Raw genomic sequence first — 20,778 nt, forward strand, 5'->3', positions numbered from 1 at the left:
TCTCTCTCTCTCTCTCTCTCTCTCTCTCTCTCTCTCTTTCTTTCTTTTTGGGCTACTAGATGGTTTTGATGAATTTGCTGTGCTCTAGGAGTGTTTGGGTACTTCTTTGAGAATCAGGCTTTGGCTGATTATGCTAGGGTTATGCTTTAGCTGTCTTGAAAAGAAGTCCCTGGCTCCCCCAGGTAATTCAACCCATGGGTTTGTTTGTTGGGTTTTTTTAAATAGATCTCTTGGTATGTGTTTGCCTTAAAAGGAGGCTTCCCAACTAGAAATTTATACCAAAGAACCCCAAGGCTCCAGAGATTCACCTTCTCAGCATGCATTCAGCCTTTAATTATCTTAAGGGGCAAATAGTCCAGGGTGCAGCAGTGGGTGGTTCTGGAGAATGAGGACATGTACTGACTACCCAGAATCTGTAATCTTAAATTCTCTAGTTCATTTAAGGAGCAGGTTCTCTGGCTTAATGTCTCCATGAAAACTCTCTTTAAACTATGGTAAGACAAGGCATTTGCCAATCCTGTAATCTAAGAATTGCAGTCCTGTGCTCATCAGACTGACAGTTCAGGAAGTTCTCCATAGACAGGTACAAGAGGTGCATATTCTAGAATTAGGTAAACTCTGATGGCATCATGGGAGTAACTGTACAGTCTGAAAATACTTGGTTACCTAAGATGGGATTGGATTTGTGCTTCTCAGCCGATGCTTAGCTCTTAATTTCTTTAGTTGAGCTTTAAATCATACTTCAAGAGCCCAGATAAAATTGCTGTTTCTTTCCCCAAATAAACATTATCAAAGTTCTTTTACCCAGTAGGCAGCCAAATCAAAATCTTCCAGAGTCCATTGTTTTTGTTGATTCTTCATTTTTCTGTTTTGATGCCAGTTCCTTTTCAGAATTATTTCCAAGGGCTGATGGCTTTAGTAACCTAGCGACAGGACTCGGGACACTGGTTGCCTGCAATTGCTTCTACTTCAGATTCTAAACCAGTTTATGGCTGAAGACAAACTTTTGTGCTCATGAAGGCACTCACTGGGAGGAATATGAAGGACACAAGATCCGCCAAGCCTTGTCACTCTGTAGTCAGAGATTTATTTTAGAGGAAAGGAAAATGGATTTCAGAGGACAGCTGGTAGTCTCTGCCACAACTGTAAATAGAAACATTTTGGAGCATAATTAGCCACTTCTTTTTTTGTATTGCGTTTTTTCACAAGTTATGTTGTATTCTGGGCAACACTTCAAAATTTTACCCCCCTTTTTGCTATTTCTAAATGAATGTTCCAGAAATAGATCACGTTAATCTCATAATCAAAAAGTTTTCGTTGTCCTTAAGAATAAAATCTAAACTCTTTTAGCACAGTCTTTCAGAACAGTAAAATCAACTACCAAACAACTTTTCAGACACCTCTTTTCTTTGTAAATTCTATATTCAAATAAACCATATACTTGCCCTGTTACTTAGATATTCAGTTGCTTTCCTGACTTTGTTGTTTTCATATGTAGTTACCTTGCCTAAAATGCCTTTCTCTTTCTGTATCAATGTGTATTCTAACACTCAGATCAGTTGTTACTTTATTCTAGACTTCTTTCATGATCCTTCTAGCTAGGGGTAGTTTTTCCTCCTTTGAGTACATACACTTCTTTATCTGTCTTTCTCTCATGTTGTAATTTTTTTTGTATGACATATTTTTGTACATTTTTAAACGCCAATTTGTATTAAGAATTTCTAAACACATTTCTAAATGGTCTTTTTTTTCCCCCTAAAATATTAGGAACAGTACCTTTCATGTGTTAGATGCTCTAGAGGTATTTTAAAATATTTTTTGTCAACGTCCAGATCTGGATACTGTGTTTATTTACCTACCTTAGGTTCCAGCGGTGCTGCTGCTGCAGAGCCCTCAGCTCCACTACAAGACATAAAGATTGAAAGTCTACCAGACACTGAAGCCATTAAACAGAAAGAGGAGATCCATAGTGAGGAGACAGTTCCTAAGGAAGCCTGGACAGAAGAACAAGAATCCTTTCAGATAGATATGGCAGGTAATGAGATTGGGGCAGGGGGCTTGGGGGTGGGGAGAGTACAAGGGAGAGAGACAGAGAGCCTGTGTCTGTGTGTTTCCATTTTATTCTGATGATAAATAATATTGCTTCGTGCTTTACATAGAGATCCATTTTTCTTTTTTCTTTTTTCTTTTTTTTTTTTTGCTTTCTCATGCAAATCACTTCAGTGCTACTTTGTGCTGATGTATACCTTGATTTATAAAATAATTGTTACCACTGGGAAAATATTGTGAACTTAGAAACAGGATTACAAATAGTTTAAGGCTGATAGTAATAAAAGTGAAGGATCGTGTCTCATTACTGAAATAGGGGAAAACCTAAAATCTGAAGGCATTCCAGAAGACTGTGATAAAGACAGAAAGAGCCTCAATATGAATGTTTAAAAAATTATTGTAAAAACAAGCCAAGAATAGATTTATTTATGATTATCAGTGGCTCCCTACTTTTTTAAAATAAATTTTTTTTAATTCAAATTAGTTAATATATAGTGTTGGTTTCAGGAGTAGAACCCAGTGACTCCTCACTTCCATGTAAAACCTAATGTTCATCCCAAGTGCCCTCCTTAATGCCTGTCACTCTACCATGTCCTTTGAAGCAACCCTCAGTTTGTTCTCTGTATTTAAGAGTCTCTTAGGGGGCGCCTGGGTGGCTCAGTCGGTTGAGCGTCCGACTTCAGCTCGGGCCATGATCTCCGGGTTTGTGAGTTCGAGCCCCACATGGAGCTCTGTGCTGACAGCTCGGAGCCTGGAGCCTGCTCAGATCCTGTGTCTCCCTCTCTCTCTGTCCCTCCCCCACTCATGCTCTGTCTTTCTCTCAAAAATAAATAACATAAAAATTAAAAAAGAAAAAAAAAAAGAGTCTCTTAGGGTTTGTCTTCCACTCTTTTTTTATCTTATTTTTTTTTTTACCCATGGCCCCTATTTCTAACATAAAAGAACATATAGAACGTAAGTTTTTCATAGATTTTGGATGCTAACTTTTATCCGATATGTCATTTGCAAATATCATTTCTTTGTTTGTTGCCTTTTAGTTTTGCTGATTGTTTCTTTAGCCATGCAGAAGCTTTTTATCTTGATTAGGTCCCAGTAGTTCATGTTTGCTTTTGTTTCCCTTGCCTTGGGAGACATGTCAGATAAGAAGTTGCTGCGTCCGAGGTCACTGAGGCTGTTCCCTGTTTTCTCCTGTATGGTTTTGATGGTTTCCTATCTTACATTTAGGTCTTTTATCCATAGTGGTCCACGTTCATTCTTCTGCATGTCACTGTCCAGTTTTCCAAACACCATTTGCTAAAGAGACTATATTTATTTCCTTGGATATTCTTTCCTGCTTTGTCAAAAGTTAGTTGGCCATGCATTTGTGGGTCCATTTCTGGGTTCTCTATTCTGTTCCATTGATCTATGTGTCTGTTTTGATGATTACAGCTTTGTAATATAGGCTAAAGTCGGGAATTGTGATGCCTCCAGCTTTGGGTTTTTTTTTTTTTTTTCGACTTTACTATGGCTATTCAGGGTCTTTTCTGGTTCCATACAGTTTTTAGAATTGTTTGTTCTAGCTCTGTGAAGAATGCTGTTGTTATTTTGATGGAGATTGCATTGAATGTGTAGATTGCTTCGGGTAGTATCAACATTTTAACAATATTTATTCATCTAATCCATGAGCATGGAATATTTTTCCACTTCTTTGTGTCTTCTTCAGTTTCTTTCATAAGCATTCTAAGTTATAGTATTTAAAATAATAAAAGTTACTTCTAAAAGAGTTAAAATCACACTGTAAAACATCCAAAATATTCAGAAAAATGGTAAGAGTAACAGGAGAGTAAAGGGAGGAAAAAAGAAAAGAGTAAGCTTGTAACAAAAGAAAAAAATACCATAAAATAGAGAATGGAAGACAATATAAGACAATATAGACATTTATGGGATAAATTGATCTATTTAAAAGAAAACCTTTTCAAATTAGGTTAAAAGACAGAGTTCCATGCTATATAGCAGACACATTGAAAATAAAATGACTTAGAATGGTTGAGAATAAAGAAAAACTACAGATATATTAAAAAGAAATTTGGAGACATGATATTAATATAGACAACACCCAAGTGTTACAGGTTGAATTAAGAAGGTATCTTTTTTTTAATACAATTATTAGGTTGGCTAATATAGAATATATACAATGTGCTCTTGGTTTGGGGGGCAGAGTCCCATGATTCATCGCTTACATATAACACCACTGCTCATCCCACCAAGTGCCCTCCTCAGTGCCCATCACCCATTTTCCCATCTCCCCTGCACTCCCGATCAACCCTCAATTTGTTCTCTGTATTTAAGAGTCTCTTATGGTTTGCTTCCCTCCCTTTCTTAAGGAGGAAATTTTTATACTGATTTGCAGTCCACAAAAAGGCTGTATACCACATAACTATTTAATCATGAATTAGCATAAAAATATATATAAAATGAAAATGTGCTTAAATGGGGAGAAGGAATTTTGCTTGGGGATGGGAGGAATGAAGAACAGACCATAAACTAACAGAAAACTCTAGGAACCTTCAAGGAGAAATAGACAATACAAAATAGTAGTAGAGAAGTTAAATATACATGCTTAGCTCATGAGAGATCATAGAAATGAAATTATTTATAAAAAGCATAGTTGAAAATACATCTTGGAATAATGCAAATAATGAGGTTGATCATAGATATGTATAAATGTTTGTATGATTTAAAAAACACTTTAGGGGCACCTGGGTGGCTCAGTCAATTATATGTCCGACTTCGGCTCAGGTCATGATCTCATAGTTCGTGGGTTCGAGCCCCGCATCAGATTCTGTGCTGACAGCTCAGAGCCTAGAGCCTGTTTCAGATTCTGTGTCTCCCTTTCTCTCTCTGCCCCTCTCTAACTCATGCTCTGTCTCTCTCTGTCTCAAAAATAAATAAACTATAAAAAATAAATAAAAAACACTTTAAAACTTTTCAAATGCCCATAGAACATTTGTAAAGAGCTTTATTGATACATATATTGATATATAACTATACAGTTAATGCATTTAAAATGTACAGTTCAGTGGTTTTTACCCTATTTGCAGGTATGTGCAGCCATCAAAACAGTCGATTTTAGAATGTTTTTGTCTCGTCAGGAACAAATCCTATACCCTTAGCTATCATGCCTCTACCTCTTCAGCACCTACCACTAATCTACTTTGTCTCTGTAGATTTTTCTATTCTGGACCTTAATACAATAACTAACTAGTATGGAATCATGCAAAAACACTTAGCATGATGTTTTTAGGTTCATATAAGTTATAAAATGTATCGATACTTTATCCATTTTGGTCGCTGAATAATATTCCATTGTATGTATATGCCACATTTTCTTTGTTCATTCGCCCATTGATGGACATTTGGGTTGTTTCTGCCCTTTGGCTATTATGAATTATGCTTCTGTATAAATACTATGTACAAGTTTTTGTATGGACATATGTTTTCATTTCTCTTGAGTATATATCTAGGAGTAGAATTGCTGGGTCATGTGATAACTTTATATTTAACCATTTAAGGAATTCTCAGACTCTGCCAAAGTTGCTGCACTATTTAACATTCCCACTAACAGTTTCTGGATTCGTTTCTCAACAGTGACACTTCTTATTTCTCCCTTTTTGATTGTACCCATTCTAGTTGGTATAAACTGGTATCTCATTTTGTTTTTGATTTGCATTTCCCTCATGACTAATGATGTTGAACATCCTTTTGTGTGTTTATTGGCCAGTTGTACATCTTCGTTGGAGAAATATTTATTCAGAAGTTGGTGTGGTTTTTATTTGGGTTATTTCTCTTTCTATTGAGTTCTAAGATTTATTTATATGTTTCAGATACATTTTTTCTGTCAAAATTTTGATTTGCAAACATGTTCTCCCATTGTATGGGTTGTCTTTTCACTTTCTTGATATCCCTTATAGTAGAAAAGTTCTGAATTTTGATGAAGTCTATCTCTTTTGTCTTTTGCTGCTCACATTCTTGGTGTCATATGTAGCAATCCTTTGCCAAATCCAAAGTCATGAAGATTTATCCCTATGTTTTCTTCTAAAGGTTTTATAGTTTTAATTTTACTTTTATGTCTTTGATCCATTTTGAGCTAATTTTTGTATATGGTGTGAGATAAGGGTCCAACTTCGTTCTTTTCCATGTGGCTCTATAGTTGTCCCAGCACCTTTTGTTAAAAAGACTTCTTTCTTCATTAAATGGGCTTGACTCTCTTATCAAAAAGCAGTTGACCATAAATGTCTGGATTTATGTCTGGGCTCTCAATTCTATTCCACTGATCTTTAGGTCTCTCCTTGTGTCAGTGCCACACTGTGGTGATAACTGTAACTTTGTAGTTAAGTTTTGAAATTGGCAAGTGTTAGTCCTCTCACTTTGTCTTACTTTTCAGAATTGTGTTGGCTATTTTAGTTCCATATGAATTTTGGAATCCACTTGGCAATTTCTCTAAAGAAATCAGCTAGGTTCTGGTATGGATTGTGTTAAATCTGTGATCATTTTGGGAACTATTGCCTTTTAAACAATATTAAACCTTCCATTTTGTGAAAATGGGATATTTCTTTAATTTCTGTCCATAATATTTTGTAGTTTTCAGAATAGGAGTTTGTACTTTTTCATTAAATTTATTCCTAAATATTTTAATTTTGTTTAATGCTATTGTTAATGGAATGGTTTTCTTAATTTGTTTTTTGTTTTTTAATTGTAAATGTGTTACCATACAATTGTTTTGTTTTTTTCTATTTACTTTTTATCCTGAAACCCATGCTGAACTCATTTAGTAGTTCTAATATAAAAATTTTTAATGCTTATTTATTTTTGAGAGAGAGAGCATGCACTAGTGAGGGAGGTACAGAGAGAGGAGAACTGAGTATCCAAAGTGGGCTCTGCACTGACAACATCAAGCCCAATGAGGGGTTCACACTCGTAAACCATGAGATCATGACCTGAGCTAAAGTCAGATGCTCAACTGACTGAACCACCCAGGGGCCCCTAGTTTTTCTAATACAAAACTTTTATGTATTCCATAGGACTTTCTGGATACAAGACCATGTCATCTGCAAATGTAGTTTTACTTCTTCCTTTGCAATCTGCATGTCCCTTTCTCCCCCCCCCCCCCCCCCCATTGTCCTGGCTAGTATCTCCAGTACAATGTTAAATAGAAGTGGCAAGGGTAGACATCCTTGTATATTCCTGTCTAGGGGGCAGACATCCTGTCTTTAAATATTGAGTATGATTTTAGCTGTGGGGTTTTCATAGATAGTCTTTATGCGATTGAGGAAATTCTCCTCTACTCCTAGTTTGTTAAGCGTTTTTATCAAGAAAAGGGGTTTAGATTTTGTCAAATGTTTTTTCTCTGTCTTTTGAGATAAACCAGTGGGTTTTGCTTTTTATTTTGCTATTTGGATGTTGAGCCAACCCTGTATTTATGGGATAAATCTCACTTGGTGAAGTGTATTAATATTTTTTATATGTTGCTAGATGTTAGTTTGCTGGTATTTTGTGGAGACTTTTTGTGTCTGTATTCATAAGAGATATTGGTCTGTAGTTTTCTTGTGATATCTTTTTTGAATTTTATTATCATGATAAGACTAGCCTCATAAAATGAATTGGGAAATGTTCCCTTCTCTTTATTTTTTGGAATAACTTGTAAAAAAAACTAGTGTTAAAACTTTAAATGTGTGGTAGAATTCAAGGGTAAAGCTGTCTGCGCCTGGACTTTATTTTGTAGGTAATTTTTTTTTATTACTGACTCAGACTCTTCACTTGCTTTCAATATGTTCAAATTGTCTATTACTTCTTGTGTCATTTTAGTGGCTTATGACTTTCTAGGAATGGAATCTTTCCATTTCATTTATCTAATTTGTTGGTATATGTAGTTCATAGTATTCCTTTATAATCCTTTTTATTTCTGCAATTAAAGTGTACTTATTAGTTACAGATTGGTAGTAAAGTTTTTTCTTTCATTTTAAAAAACATTTTTAATAGTTTATTGTCAAATTGGTTTCCATATAACACCCAGTGCTTCTCCCCACAAGTGCCCCCCACCATGACCATCACCCCCTCCCTCCCCCTCCCCCCTCAGTCCATGGTTCATTTTCAGTATTTAGTAGTCTCCCTTGATCTGTGTCCCTCACTCTCCCCCACTCTCTTTCCCCCTTCCTCTCCCTATGGTCCCCTGCCAGATCTCTCCTGTTAGACCCTATGGATGCAAACATATGGTATCTGTCCTTCTCTGCCTGACTTATTTCGCTTAGCATGACACCCTTGAGGTCCATCCACTTTGCTACAGATGGCCATATTTTATTCTTCCTCATGGCCATATAGTATGCCTCCATTGTATATATGTACCACATCTTCTTGATCCACTCATCAGGTGCTGGACATTTAAGCTCTTCCCATGATTTGGCTATTGTTGACAGTGCCGCTGTGAACATTGGGGTACATATGCTCCTATGCATCAGCACTTCTGTATCCCGCTCCCCCCTCTTTCATTTTTGATGTGAGTCCTTTCAGTTTTTTCTTAATCTAGCTAAAATTTGTCTCTTGATCTTTTTTGTTGTTGTTGATCTTTTGTGAGAACCAACCTTTGGTTTCAATTATTTTTTCCTTTTTTATTCTCTTTCTGACTAGTTTCCATTCTGATCTTTATAAATTCCTTCTTTAGTTTTAATTTGCTCTTTTTCCAAAGCTTACAGTGGAAGTTTAGGGTTTTTTACTTGAGAAATTTCTACATTCTTGGTACAGGCACTTACAATAATAAATTTTCCTCCTAAGATTTAGCTCTATCCTGTAAGTCTGTTGTCATTTATTAAAAGTATTTTCGGGGCACCTGGGTGGCTCAGTCAGTTAAGCGTCCGGCTTCGGCTCAGGTCATGATCTCACAGTTTGTGGGTTCGAGCCCCACGTCGGGCTCTGTGCTGATGGCTAGCCTGCAGCCTGCTTCAGATTCTTTGTCTCCCTCTCTCTCTGGCCCTCCCTTGCTCGCACTGCCTCTCTCTGTCTCTCAAAAATAAATTTAAAAACATTAAAAATTATTTTTTAAAAAGTATTTTCCTTTTATTGGGTCCCATTTTAGTTTTGTTATTTATCTATAAATTCAAGTTCGTTAACATACAGTGTAGTATTGGTTTCATGAGTAGAGCCCAGTGATTCATCACTTCTATATAACTAACACCCAGTGCTTATCCCATCACATGCCCTCCTTTGCCCTGCCCATACACATTTAGCCCATCCCCCCCAGCCACCCCCCCTCCCGCAACCTTTAGTTTATTCTCTGTATTTAAGGGTCTTTTATGGTTTGGCTCCCTGTTTTATTTTTCCTTCCCTTCCCCTGTGTTCATCTGTTGAGTTTCTCAGATTCCACACATGAGTGAAATCATAATATATTTTTCTCTGACTTATTTTTCTTAGCATAATACATTTTTGTTCCATCCCCATTGTTGCAAATGGCAAGATTTCAATCTTTTTGATCACTGAGTAATAATTGATTGTATTGTATACCACATCTTCTTTATCCATTTGTCCGTTGATAGACATCGGGCTCTTTCCATAAGTTGACTGTTGTTGATAGTACTGCTATAAACATGGAGTACATGTGCCCCTTTGTATCCTTTGGATAAATACCTAATAGTGCAATTGCTGGGTCATAGTGTAGCTCTATTTTTAATTTTTTGAGGAACCTCTGAACTGTTCTTAGGAATGGCTGCACCAGTTTGCATTCCTACCAACAATGCAAAAGTGTCCCCCTTTCTCCACATCCTGGCCAACATCTGTTGTTTCCGGAGTTGGTTGTTTTAGCCATTCTGACAGGTGTGAGGTAGGACCTCATTGTGGTTGAAGCCTCTGCACAGCAAAGGAAACAGTCAACAAAACTAAAAGGCAGCCAATGGAATGGGAGAAGATAGTTGCAAATAACATATTAGATAAAGGGTTAGTATCCAGAATCTATAAAGAACTTATCAAACTCAACACCCGAAAAACAAATAATCCAGTGAAGAAATGAGCAGAAGACATGAATAGACACTTTTCCAAAGAAGACATCCAGATGGCTAACAGACACATGAAAAGATAGATACTCAGAGAAATAGTAAAAGTATTTTCTGATTTCTCTTGGTTTTTTTCCCTATAGGCTACTTAGGAATATTTAATTTCCACATATTTGAGCTTCCCAAATCTTATTCTTCTGTTGACTTCAAATTTCTTTCTACTGTGGTTGGAGAACATACTTTGTATTATTTCTATCCTTTTAAGTTTACTGAGGTTTGTTATATGGCCTAGCATGTGGTCTGTCCTGGCAAATATTCCATATGCACTTGAGAGGAATGTGCACTTTGCTCTTGTTAGGTAGCATGTTCTGTAGATAACTACTAGATCTAGTTGGTTTATAGTGTTGTTCAAGTTTTCTATTTCCTTGTTACTCTTCTGTCTAGTTGTTTTATCCATTTTTTTAAAATGGCATATTGAGGTCTCCAACTTTTTTTAATTGTCTCTTTCTTCTTTTTGTTAGTTTTTGCTTCCTGTATGTTGATGCTCTGTTATCAGGTAGATATATGTTTATAACTCTTATATTTTCCTCACAGATGACCTTATTTCATTATGAAATATTCCTCTTTATCTGTGGGAGCATTTTTTATTTTAGGATTTTAGTATAGCCACTTCAACTTTCTCATCATTGCTGTTTACATGATACATGGTTTTCCATCCTTACATTTTCAATCTATTTGCATCTTTATATTTAAAATATGTGCCTTATAGACAATTTATAATTGGGTCATATTTTTTAAAAAACTAACAGTCTCTACTTTTTGATTTAATTGTTTAAGCCATATTTGTTATTATGGATATAGCTGAATTTATACCCACCATTTTACTTTTTGTTTTCTATATATCTATACCTGGCAAGATGGTGGGTTAGCTATCCTGAAAAACTCCCTTGAAGAAATAACGAGAGTGCTAGATAAAAATATCAAAGCTATCTTATAAAACTTAGAGTTGACATGAAAATTAAGTATCTTCAGTTCCTAAAAATAAAGTGAAAGCAGGAACCTACCCTAGGCATAATTAAGCACCAAAGCAGACTGTCATCATAAGTGTTTCAGCTGAAGTCTGTAGATCTGGGATTTATTTTTAAGGTCTACCTGAAGTTGGGAACAAAATATAGAACTTAGGCCACACCCATAGATGGAAAAGTCCTGCATAAAGCTGGGTTTCCAGTAGGCTGCAATCTAGTAAGAGAATAAATAAGACATAAACACATCCATGCAGAAGAGGAAAGCAAGGAAACTTGACTGTCTTAACTCCAGTAACAGGTTTGGAGAAAGAAGGCAGTGACAAATTTATCCTGAGGATTTGTAACTGCAGCATTCTTCAGAAGAGTAAACATTTGGAAACAATCTAAATCATGATATATCAAATCAGTTAATATAAAATGTTTGCATATGCATAAATTTTTTTCATAGAACAAATATTTTTGTATTACTTGGCAGCATTTTATCTAAACAGATATACAAAACCTGCTTAATAGTTGTTATTATTAGAAAGTAGCCTGGAAGTTGAGGGACAGAAGGGAGACCTTTTTTCGCTTTAAATTCTCTGCATTATTTAAATATTTTACAATGAGCATGTTTAACTTTAATTTTTAAAAAGTAGCAAATCATATTTTAATATACTTTAATATATTTGGGGAGAATTTTGCAAATGCTGTGATTAAGACTAATGCAGTATCAGGATAAACAACCACATCAGCTCATTTGATCTTTACTCAAAGAAGTACCATGAGATAGGGCTGTGTGGTCTCATTGTTCTTAGAGCCCTTTCTACTCAGTGAATTCAACTTGCTCATTTTCTGCTCTTTACCATATATATATATATTTTTTTTTTTTTTTACTTCAGCCCCAAGTCAGTAGGACTATGTTTTGAAAAGACTGATATTGGAAAACAAATACATTTTATCATAATATTATCTATTTCCTCATTCTTTTGCTTTATTTTTTAATGTATTCTAGCTAGCCCTTTGAAATTTGCTTCTTCTTTTCCTGTTGCTGTGGTATCCATCCTGAAATACAGCCATAATCTTGTTATTTCTCTGCTCAAAATGGTATACTGACACTTAATTTCCATTAAGAATAAATTTAAAGTCCTTAGCCTAGTGTTCCAGGTTCCACATAATTTGTCCTCAAATTTCTACCTGCTTTTCTTCCTTCCTTCCTTCCAATAATTTTATTATGGAAAGAACACTGAACATGAGATCTACCCTCTTTACAAAATTTTAAGTGTACAGCATATTGTTGTTGACTATGAGTACAATGTTATACAGCAGATCTCTAGAACTTACTCATCTTTCTTTGACTGAAACTTTATGCCCATTGTTTAGTAACTCTCCATTTCCTACCTTCTCCCCAACCCCCGGGCAGCCATTATTGCATTCTTTGATTCTGTGAATTTGACTATTTTAGATCTCTCATGTAAGGGAAATCATACAGTATTGGTCTGTGGCCATCTTATTTCACTTAACATAACGTCCTTAAGACTCATCCATTTGTCACATATTGCAGAATTTTCTTCTTTTTATGGGTATACCATATTTTCTTTATCCATTGATCTGTTAATGGATATTTAGTTTGCTTCTACATTTTAACTAGAATTAACAGCGCTTCAGTTAACATAGGAGTGCTAATATCCCTTTGAGATTATGAGATCCTGATTTCAATTCTTATGGATAAATATCCATAACTGGGATTGCTGAACCATCTGATAGTTCTAATTTGAATTTTTTAAGGAATCTTCATACTGTTTTCCACAGCATCTACAACATTTTGAAGTCTCACCAACACTTGTTTTTTGGTTTTGTTTTTTTTTTTTTTTTATAATAGCCATCCTGACAGATATAGATGGTACCTCATTGTGGTTTTGCTTTGCATTTCCTTGCAAAGATTGATAAGATTAGTGAGTGATGTTGATCATCTTTTCATCTACCTATTGATCATTTATGTATCTTCTGTGAGGAAATGGCTATTCAAGTTCTTTGCCCAGTTTTTCAATTGGGTTATTTTACTATTGAGTTGTATGAATTCTTTATGTATTTTGGATATTAACCTCTTATCAGAATATAGTATGCACATATTTTCTCTTATTTCATATATTGCCCTTTCACTTTGTTGATTATTTCCTTTGCTGTGTAGAAGTTTTTTTAATAAAAAACATTGTTTATGAGGAGTTTTTCTTTTTTTTTTTTAAGTTTATTTATTTTGAGAGAGATAGAGAGCAGAGGAGGGGCAGAGAGAGAGAATGAGACAGAGAATCCCAAGCAGACTCCATCCTGTCAGCACAGAGCCTGGTTTGGGGCTTGAACTCATGAGCCATGAGATATGACATAAACTGAAATCAGGAATCAGCTGCTTAACTGACTGAGCCACCCAGGTGTCCCATCTGAGTAGAAGCTTTGTAGTTTAATGTAGTTCCACTTATTTATTTTTGTTTTTGTTGCCTGTGATTTGGGGTCATATTGAAGAAATCGTTCCCAAAATCAGTGTCATGAAGCTTTTCCCCTTTGTTTTCTTCTAGGCGTTTTGTAGTTTTGGGTCTTACATTTAAGTCTGTAATCCATTTTGAGTTGATTTTTGTGTATGGTGTAAGGTAGGATCCATTTCACTCTTTTGCATATAGATAGCTAGTTTTCTAACACCATTTGTTGAAAAGCCTGTTCTTTCCCTCTCTGTATTCTGAGCACTCCTGTCAAAAATCAGTTGACAATGTTCGAGTGGATTTATTTTTGAGCTCTGTATTCTGTTCTATTGGTCCCAAGTAACCTTTCCTACTTTTATCTACTCCCTTTACTTTGTAAATAATGTTAAGTCACACAGACTAAAATGTTTACACAGTCATTTGTTCAGTGCTTCTCCACTTTTATGCTTTTGCTCATACTACTTGATGAAGTGAGAGGAAATGCCAGCATGATTAAGTTACCAAGGAAGAGAGTGATACATGGTGAGGTACATGTACACCTTGTTAAGGAATTTGGATTTTGTTTTAAGAGTAAGAGAAAGTTGACAAACAAAAAATGACAGGTCCAGTTTATATTTTTAAACATTACTATTTGAAGAAGAGATTGGAAAAGTACAGGAATGGATACCTTTCCCCCCGCCCTTTTTCTTGCCTGATTGCTCTGCCCAGGGCTTCTAGTAGTATGTTGAATAAAAGTGACCAGAGTGGACATCCTTGTCTTGTGCCTGATCTTAAAGGAGAAGCTTTCATCTTTTTAACATTGAATATGATGTCAGCTATGGTCTTGTCATATATGGCCCATGTTATGTTGAGGAACATTTTTTCTGTACCTACTTTGTTGAGAATTTTTATCATGAATGTATTTTGAATTTTGTCAGATGCTTTTTCTACATCTGTTGAGATAATACATGATTTTTATTCTTCATTTTGTTAGTTTGGTGTATCACATTGATTTGTGGATTTGAACCATTCTCGAATCCCTAGAATAAATCCCACTTGATGATGATGTATGATCCTTTTTATATATTGTTGAATTTGGTTTGCTAATATTTTGTTGAGGATTTTTGCTTTATGTTCATTAGGGATATTGCTTATAATTTTCTTTTCTTGTAGTGTCCTTGTCTGGGTATCGGTAATGCTGGCCTCATGAAGTGAGTGTGGCAGTGTTCCCTCCTCTTGTACTTTTGAAGGACTTTGAGAAGATTTTGCATTTTAAATGTTTGGTAGAATTTACCAGTGGAGCCATCTGGTCCTGGACTGTTTGTTGGGAGGTTTGAGAGTCTTTTTATACTTTAGATATAAAAGCAGATCCCAGGTATTTTACTGTATTTTGGGGAAATTGTCTTAGGGATTCTCAGAGTATTTAATGACAACTCTGGCTGCCAGTCATCTATAGTGTGGGGGAGATGGGTCCCATAGTCCCACGTGTTACTTTGCTGCATGTATGTGTTTTTGTTTCTACTCATGACTTAGAACTCCAAAAATGTGTGTATATTAGTATTAGGGTTTGTAATTGTTAGATGTTCTTATACCTAAAACTGCCTATTTTGATAAAGAATAATGACTGCCAGAAACTGAAGATGAAGGTGGTAAATTTTATGTGAGGTGTATTTTACCACAATTAAAAATGGGGGGAAATGTAAAGATGGTTTAGGAAAAGGAATTTTAAAAACCTCTGAGACATGTGAAGTGTGTGTTGTTGTTTTTAATCCCCCCATTCACTGATGATGAAAATCAAGTCTCAGGTTTCTTAGCTAAAAATAGAGTTAACAATACCTATCTCTCCATTTTATCAACAAGATGAAATTAAAAGGAAAAAAGACAGATACAGAGCACATATAATACTCCCCACATAGCAGGCACTGAATATATAGCAGTGCTTTAGAAAGGCGCTTCCAGTAAAGTGCCTTTCCAAGGTCACACAGCCAGTCTATGGCAGAGTCTACCCCAGAATCCAAGTCTTTTGATACTTAGTCCCTTTAAGTTTTATTGTGCCAATCTGATCCATAGGCACACAACTGGAGCCCTTTGTTGTAGGCAGTGAATTTTCTGAAACTGTTCTTTCCTTAGGTCTTTTTCTATATCTAAAGAATTAAGTGTGGATACTATTTCTTTTTTTTTTTTTTTTAAGGTTTATTTATTTTTGAGAGAGAGAATATAAGCGGGGGAGGGGCAGATAGAGAGGGAGACACAGAATGTGAAGTAAGCTCCAGGCTCTGAGCTGTCAGCACAGAGCCCTATACAGGGCTTAAACTCAGAAACCATGAGATCATGACCTGAGCCGAAGTCAGACACTTAACCAACTAAGCCACCCACGCACCCCTAAGTGTGCATACTATTTTCTAAAGGGAATACAAATACTTTGAGAATTCTTCAAAATCTTTTCCTTTTTCCTTTTCAGAGCCCAGACGTCATTCAGAATTTGAAGATACTACCCATTCTGTCTTCAGGTCAGCCAAGTTTTACTTTCATCATCCAGTGCATCTACCAAGTGATCAAGATGTTGGCCATGAATCCTTAGGGAGGAGTGTTTTCACGAGGCGTTCTTGGAAAGATTTCTTTCAGCATCATCCAGACAAACAAAGAGAACACACTTGTCTTCCTTCCCCTCATGAAAATGTGGAAAAGACCAAGGCAGATTATACCAGAATAGAGAGCCTTAGTATCAATCTAAACTTGGAAAACAAAGAAGTGACGCATTCAGCTAAAAGTCAGGCTACAGATTTTCCAAAAGGTGACAGACAAATTAATGATCCAAAAAGGGATCATAAATTCACCTCAGAGCTAACAACTCAGCACACTGTGAGTTTGAATCAACTCTGGAACAAGTATCAGCAGCGACAGAAACAAAAGAAACCTCCCGAGCTCAGTGACAGAAAAGAACTGTCCTTGGTGGAGCGACTTGACCGTTTGGCTAAACTTCTTCAGAATCCCATCACATACTCTCTCTGGACCTCTGAAAGCACACAGGATGATAGCAGAGGGGAACGGGATATTAAGCAACAGCAGAAAATCAAGCTTCAGAAAAAGAAGAGGTATAAGAGCCTAGAGAAATGCCATAAAAACACAGGAGATCTTAAAAAAAGCAAGGCGCTTTCTACTCATCAAGCCAAGAAGCCCAATCAGGTTAAAATTGAACAGATTAAATTTGATAAGTATATCCTGAGAAAACAGCCAGATTTTCATTACATAAACAACACTTCCTCAGATTCTAGGCCGTCTGAGGACAGTGAGCTGCTCACAGACACCGCCACCAACATCCTTTCCTCCACCAGTTCTCCTGGGGAATCTGATATCTTGACCCAAACAGATAAAGAGGTGACTTTGCAGGAGAGGAGCAGCTCTCTGTCCACCATCGACACTGCCCGACTGATCCAAGCTTTTGGCCATGAGAAAGTTTGCCTGTCACCCAGGCAAATTAAATTATACAGCAACATTACTGACCACCAGAGAAGATCCCTTGAGAGGCGGAGCAAGAAGAATAAGAAAGCATTGAATATAGGTCGTCCCCAAACGACTTCTGAGCACACCAAAAGGAAACACATCCAGGTACATGGCTACAAATTCCATCTGGCAATGTGACTTGCCTTTTCCGTGGACTTTTTAGTTAAGCTTTGCACACAGGTGAAAGAAAAGCCAATTGCCCTTTCCTCACTATAACATTTCTTACCAACTGGAAAAGAGTGAGAAAGTGTAGTGCTGTGCTATTGTGAGTTGTCATTCTTTTCTTCAACACTCAGTTACGACGAAGGGCTTTGCTGCTAAATGCTTCAGAATCTGCAAAGAGTTCCCCCTGGCACAGGGGTGCTTCCAGTTTAGGATGACCTCCATTCTAAACAATAGCTTTTTCTGTTCGTTTGGGGTTTTTTTTGCTTATTCATTCCTCCCTGTCTTTCAAGCAATTTTGAGGTGCTCTTAAACACGTACACAGATATACAAATATACAGGCGCATGCATATGTAAGTAATACAGTAATGATTATTTTGAGTAAATGAAGAATTAGAATGATAGAAAATTAAAGCCAGGAAGGGCTGAGCTATAACATGATTTTTAAAAATAAATAAATGAAGCATTGTGAGTGATGGAAAGATAAGTTGAAGCCAGAGAGGAGATACATAAATATACCTTGCGGATATGGTTGCTAGAAGTGAGCCACACATTTTGCTCTATGTTTTCTAGCACTCTATGTTGCTACAACTTTGTGATCAATTACAATTCATTTTTGAACATCATTTTATATACCTCTTGGCCATTTATGTATCTTCTTTAGAGAAAAATGTCTATCCAGATCTTTAAAAGGACTATTAGATTTCTTAATTTGTCACTTTAGTACTGAGTTATATTTTTTATATATCAAAGTTTTTATTTAAATCCAGTTAGTTAACGTACAGTGTAATATTAGTTGCAGGTGTACAATATAGTGATTCACCACTTTTTTTTTGGTTAAGTTTATTTATTTATTGAGAAAGAGGGGAAGGGTGTGAGCAGGGGAAGGACAGAGAGAAAGAGAGAGAGAATCCCAAGCAGGCTTCACACCAGCAACACAGGCCTCACACTCATGAACCATGAGATCATGACCTCATCCCAAACCAAGAATGGGACAGTTAACTGATTGAGCCACCCCAGCACCCCATGACTCAACACTTGTATACATCACCTGATATTCATCACAGTACACTCCTTAATCCCGTCACCTATTTAGCCCATCCCCCCACTCCTCTTCCCTCTGATAAGCATCAGTTCTCTATAGTTAAGAGTCTGTTTCTTGGTTTGCCTCTCTCTTCCCTTTGCTCATTTGTTAATTAAATTCCACATATGAGTGATAATCATGACATTTGTCTTTCTCTGACTTATTTTACTTAGCATAATACTTGCTAGCTCCATCTACATCATTGCAAATGCAAGATTTCATTCTTGCCATTTTCATAAAAATGGTTGAGTAATGTTCCTTTTAAAAGTTTATTTAGGGGCGCCTGGGTGGCTCAGTCGGTTAAGCCTCCGACTTCGGCTCAGGTCAGATCTCACGTTCGTGGGTTCGAGCCCCGCATCGGGCTCTGTGCTGACAGCTAGCTCAGAGCCTGGGGCCTGCTTCCGGTTCTGTGTCTCCTTCTCTCTCTGCCCTTCCCCCTCTCATGCTCTGTCTCTCTCTGTATCAAAAATAAATAAAACATTAAAAAAAATTAAAAAAATACATCCTTAAAAAAAATAAATAAAAATAAAAGTTTATTTATTATTTAGAGTATGTGAGTCGGGGAGGGGCAGAGAGAGAGAAAGAATCCCAACCAGACTCTGCACAGAGCCCAATGCGGGGCTCAATCTCACACACCATGAAATCATAACCTGAGCCCAAATCAAGAGTTGAACACTTACCTGAGACACCCAGGCACCTGACTAATATTCCATTGTGTGTTTATTTATATACACCACATCTTCTTTATCCATTTACCGTAATTTGGCTATTGTAGATAATGCTGCTATAAACATTGGGGTGCATATATCCCTTTGAATTAATGTTTTTATAATTTGGGGGGATAAAAACCCAGCGGCACAATTATTAGGATATTTCTATTTTTAACTTTCTGAGGAACTTCTTTACTGTTTTCCACAGTGGCTGCACCAGTTTGCATTCCCACCAACAGTGCAAGAGGGTTCCCCTTTCCCCACATCCTGGACAATACCTGCTGTTTCTTGTGTTGTTGACTTTAGCCATTCTGACAGATGTGAGGTGATCGCTCATGTCTATTCATGTCTTCTGTTTTTCATTTGAAAAGACTTCTTCAATCTGTAATCACCTGGCTAAGTTTTCTTAATTTTTTATAAAACTTCTGTTTTCTATTACAGTAGTATAATGCTATTATTTTTGTTGTCAGTTTTCTTCTTTAGTGACTGTCCTTGGTTCTCCAACAAAGGAGATACTCATTAATTGACAAATTGTGTTAATTTTGTCAACTGCCTCTTAATCTCCTTCTATTGTGGATCATTAGGTCCATGTTCTTTTTAATTTTCTGTAGAGTGAGAGTACAAATTATTTATTGGCTAAAATGGGCAAACTTTGCAAAATAAGTTCTTTCTCTTGTTTTTCCCTTCTGCTTTCCTGCTATAAAATATTTACATATATCTTTGTCTTTTGTTTCTGTATTACTTGTTTTTGTCTCTCATCTGTTCTGTGGAAACCATTAATGTACCCACAAGGAATGTGGTTGAATTCTCTGTACTGTTTTATTACCTGTTTACAAGATACTGTAATCCTCTTCGCAGGACATGACCTTGAAGACTTTTTGGCTTTTGTTTCTTTTGCCTCTCAGAGTTTGGGAGATGTAGAGGGGTAGTAGATAATTCTAGGACTCTGGAAAGCTACAGTAGGTGACATTTTTCATTGCCATTATTAGAAAAGTTGGAAACTGGTAGCCCTTTATCAATTGTGTAAGGCAGGAAAGTATCTAGTTCTACAGGACATGCCCTTGGAGTTTTATTACTGTACTATTTTAGAGTCAGCTGATAACTGCTTTCGTGGCAGTTATGTGGTGTCATGTGGTCAGTGAAATGGCTGGGCCTTATTTTTTTCTAGTAAATGTTTGTTATGCAACTAAGATATTTAAACTGAAGAGATTATTTCCCAGACCTTTTTCTGACTTCTTAACCAGAAGAAGAAGGTGTATTCTTCTGGTTACGTCATTCTGGCTATGGCAGAAGGTGATATTTTTTTTTAACTAGGAACATGTCTCCACTTGGGATATTGCTCTTTCTTATGAGCAACGTATCCCAGACAGGACGGTGTAGTATTTTGAATTTAATGAACTCTCTTTTTACCCTTTTGCATGATCCTTTGTGTAGGAAGAGCTTTGTGATGGCTTCTTAAATTTGGTCCCAGTTTTTCACATAGATAGTACTTCGGGAATTTTGTGGTATGAATTGAGTCCTTTCCGTAGATTCTGAATACTCTTTTCACTCTTTGCTTATGTGTTTGTTACAGAAGAAGAGGTTTATTAAGCCTGTCAGTGTGCTCTCATATTTTCTGAAATCCATTCATCTATTTTCTCAGTGTTTCTCTGGCTCTCCTGTATTCAACTTTTTCCTTTTCCATAGACTCCTTCCTCTCAACTAGAACCGTGCTTACATTTGTTCCTTATCATAGGCTCTGGAGGACTTGCCTACCAGGATAGGAAGTGGATGCTTTTACCAATTTACACCTTT

At 36.4% G+C, this 20,778-nt stretch overlaps 1 protein-coding gene across 1 annotated transcript in view; it reads left to right on the top strand.

Annotated features, from left to right (window-relative positions):
• ALMS1 (ALMS1 centrosome and basal body associated protein) overlaps positions 1-20,778 on the top strand; it is a 129,803-nt gene that overhangs the window by 90,922 nt on the left and 18,103 nt on the right. Inside the window, exons 11-12 of the mRNA XM_029937601.1 lie at positions 1,865-2,035; positions 15,986-17,133. Coding sequence (XP_029793461.1) covers positions 1,865-2,035; positions 15,986-17,133 — 1,319 coding nt within the window. The remainder of the gene's footprint in view (positions 1-1,864; positions 2,036-15,985; positions 17,134-20,778) is intronic.

The sequence above is a fragment of the Suricata suricatta genome, chromosome 4 (genome assembly GCF_006229205.1).
Source record: "Suricata suricatta isolate VVHF042 chromosome 4, meerkat_22Aug2017_6uvM2_HiC, whole genome shotgun sequence".
Taxonomy (NCBI): Eukaryota; Metazoa; Chordata; class Mammalia; order Carnivora; family Herpestidae; genus Suricata; species Suricata suricatta.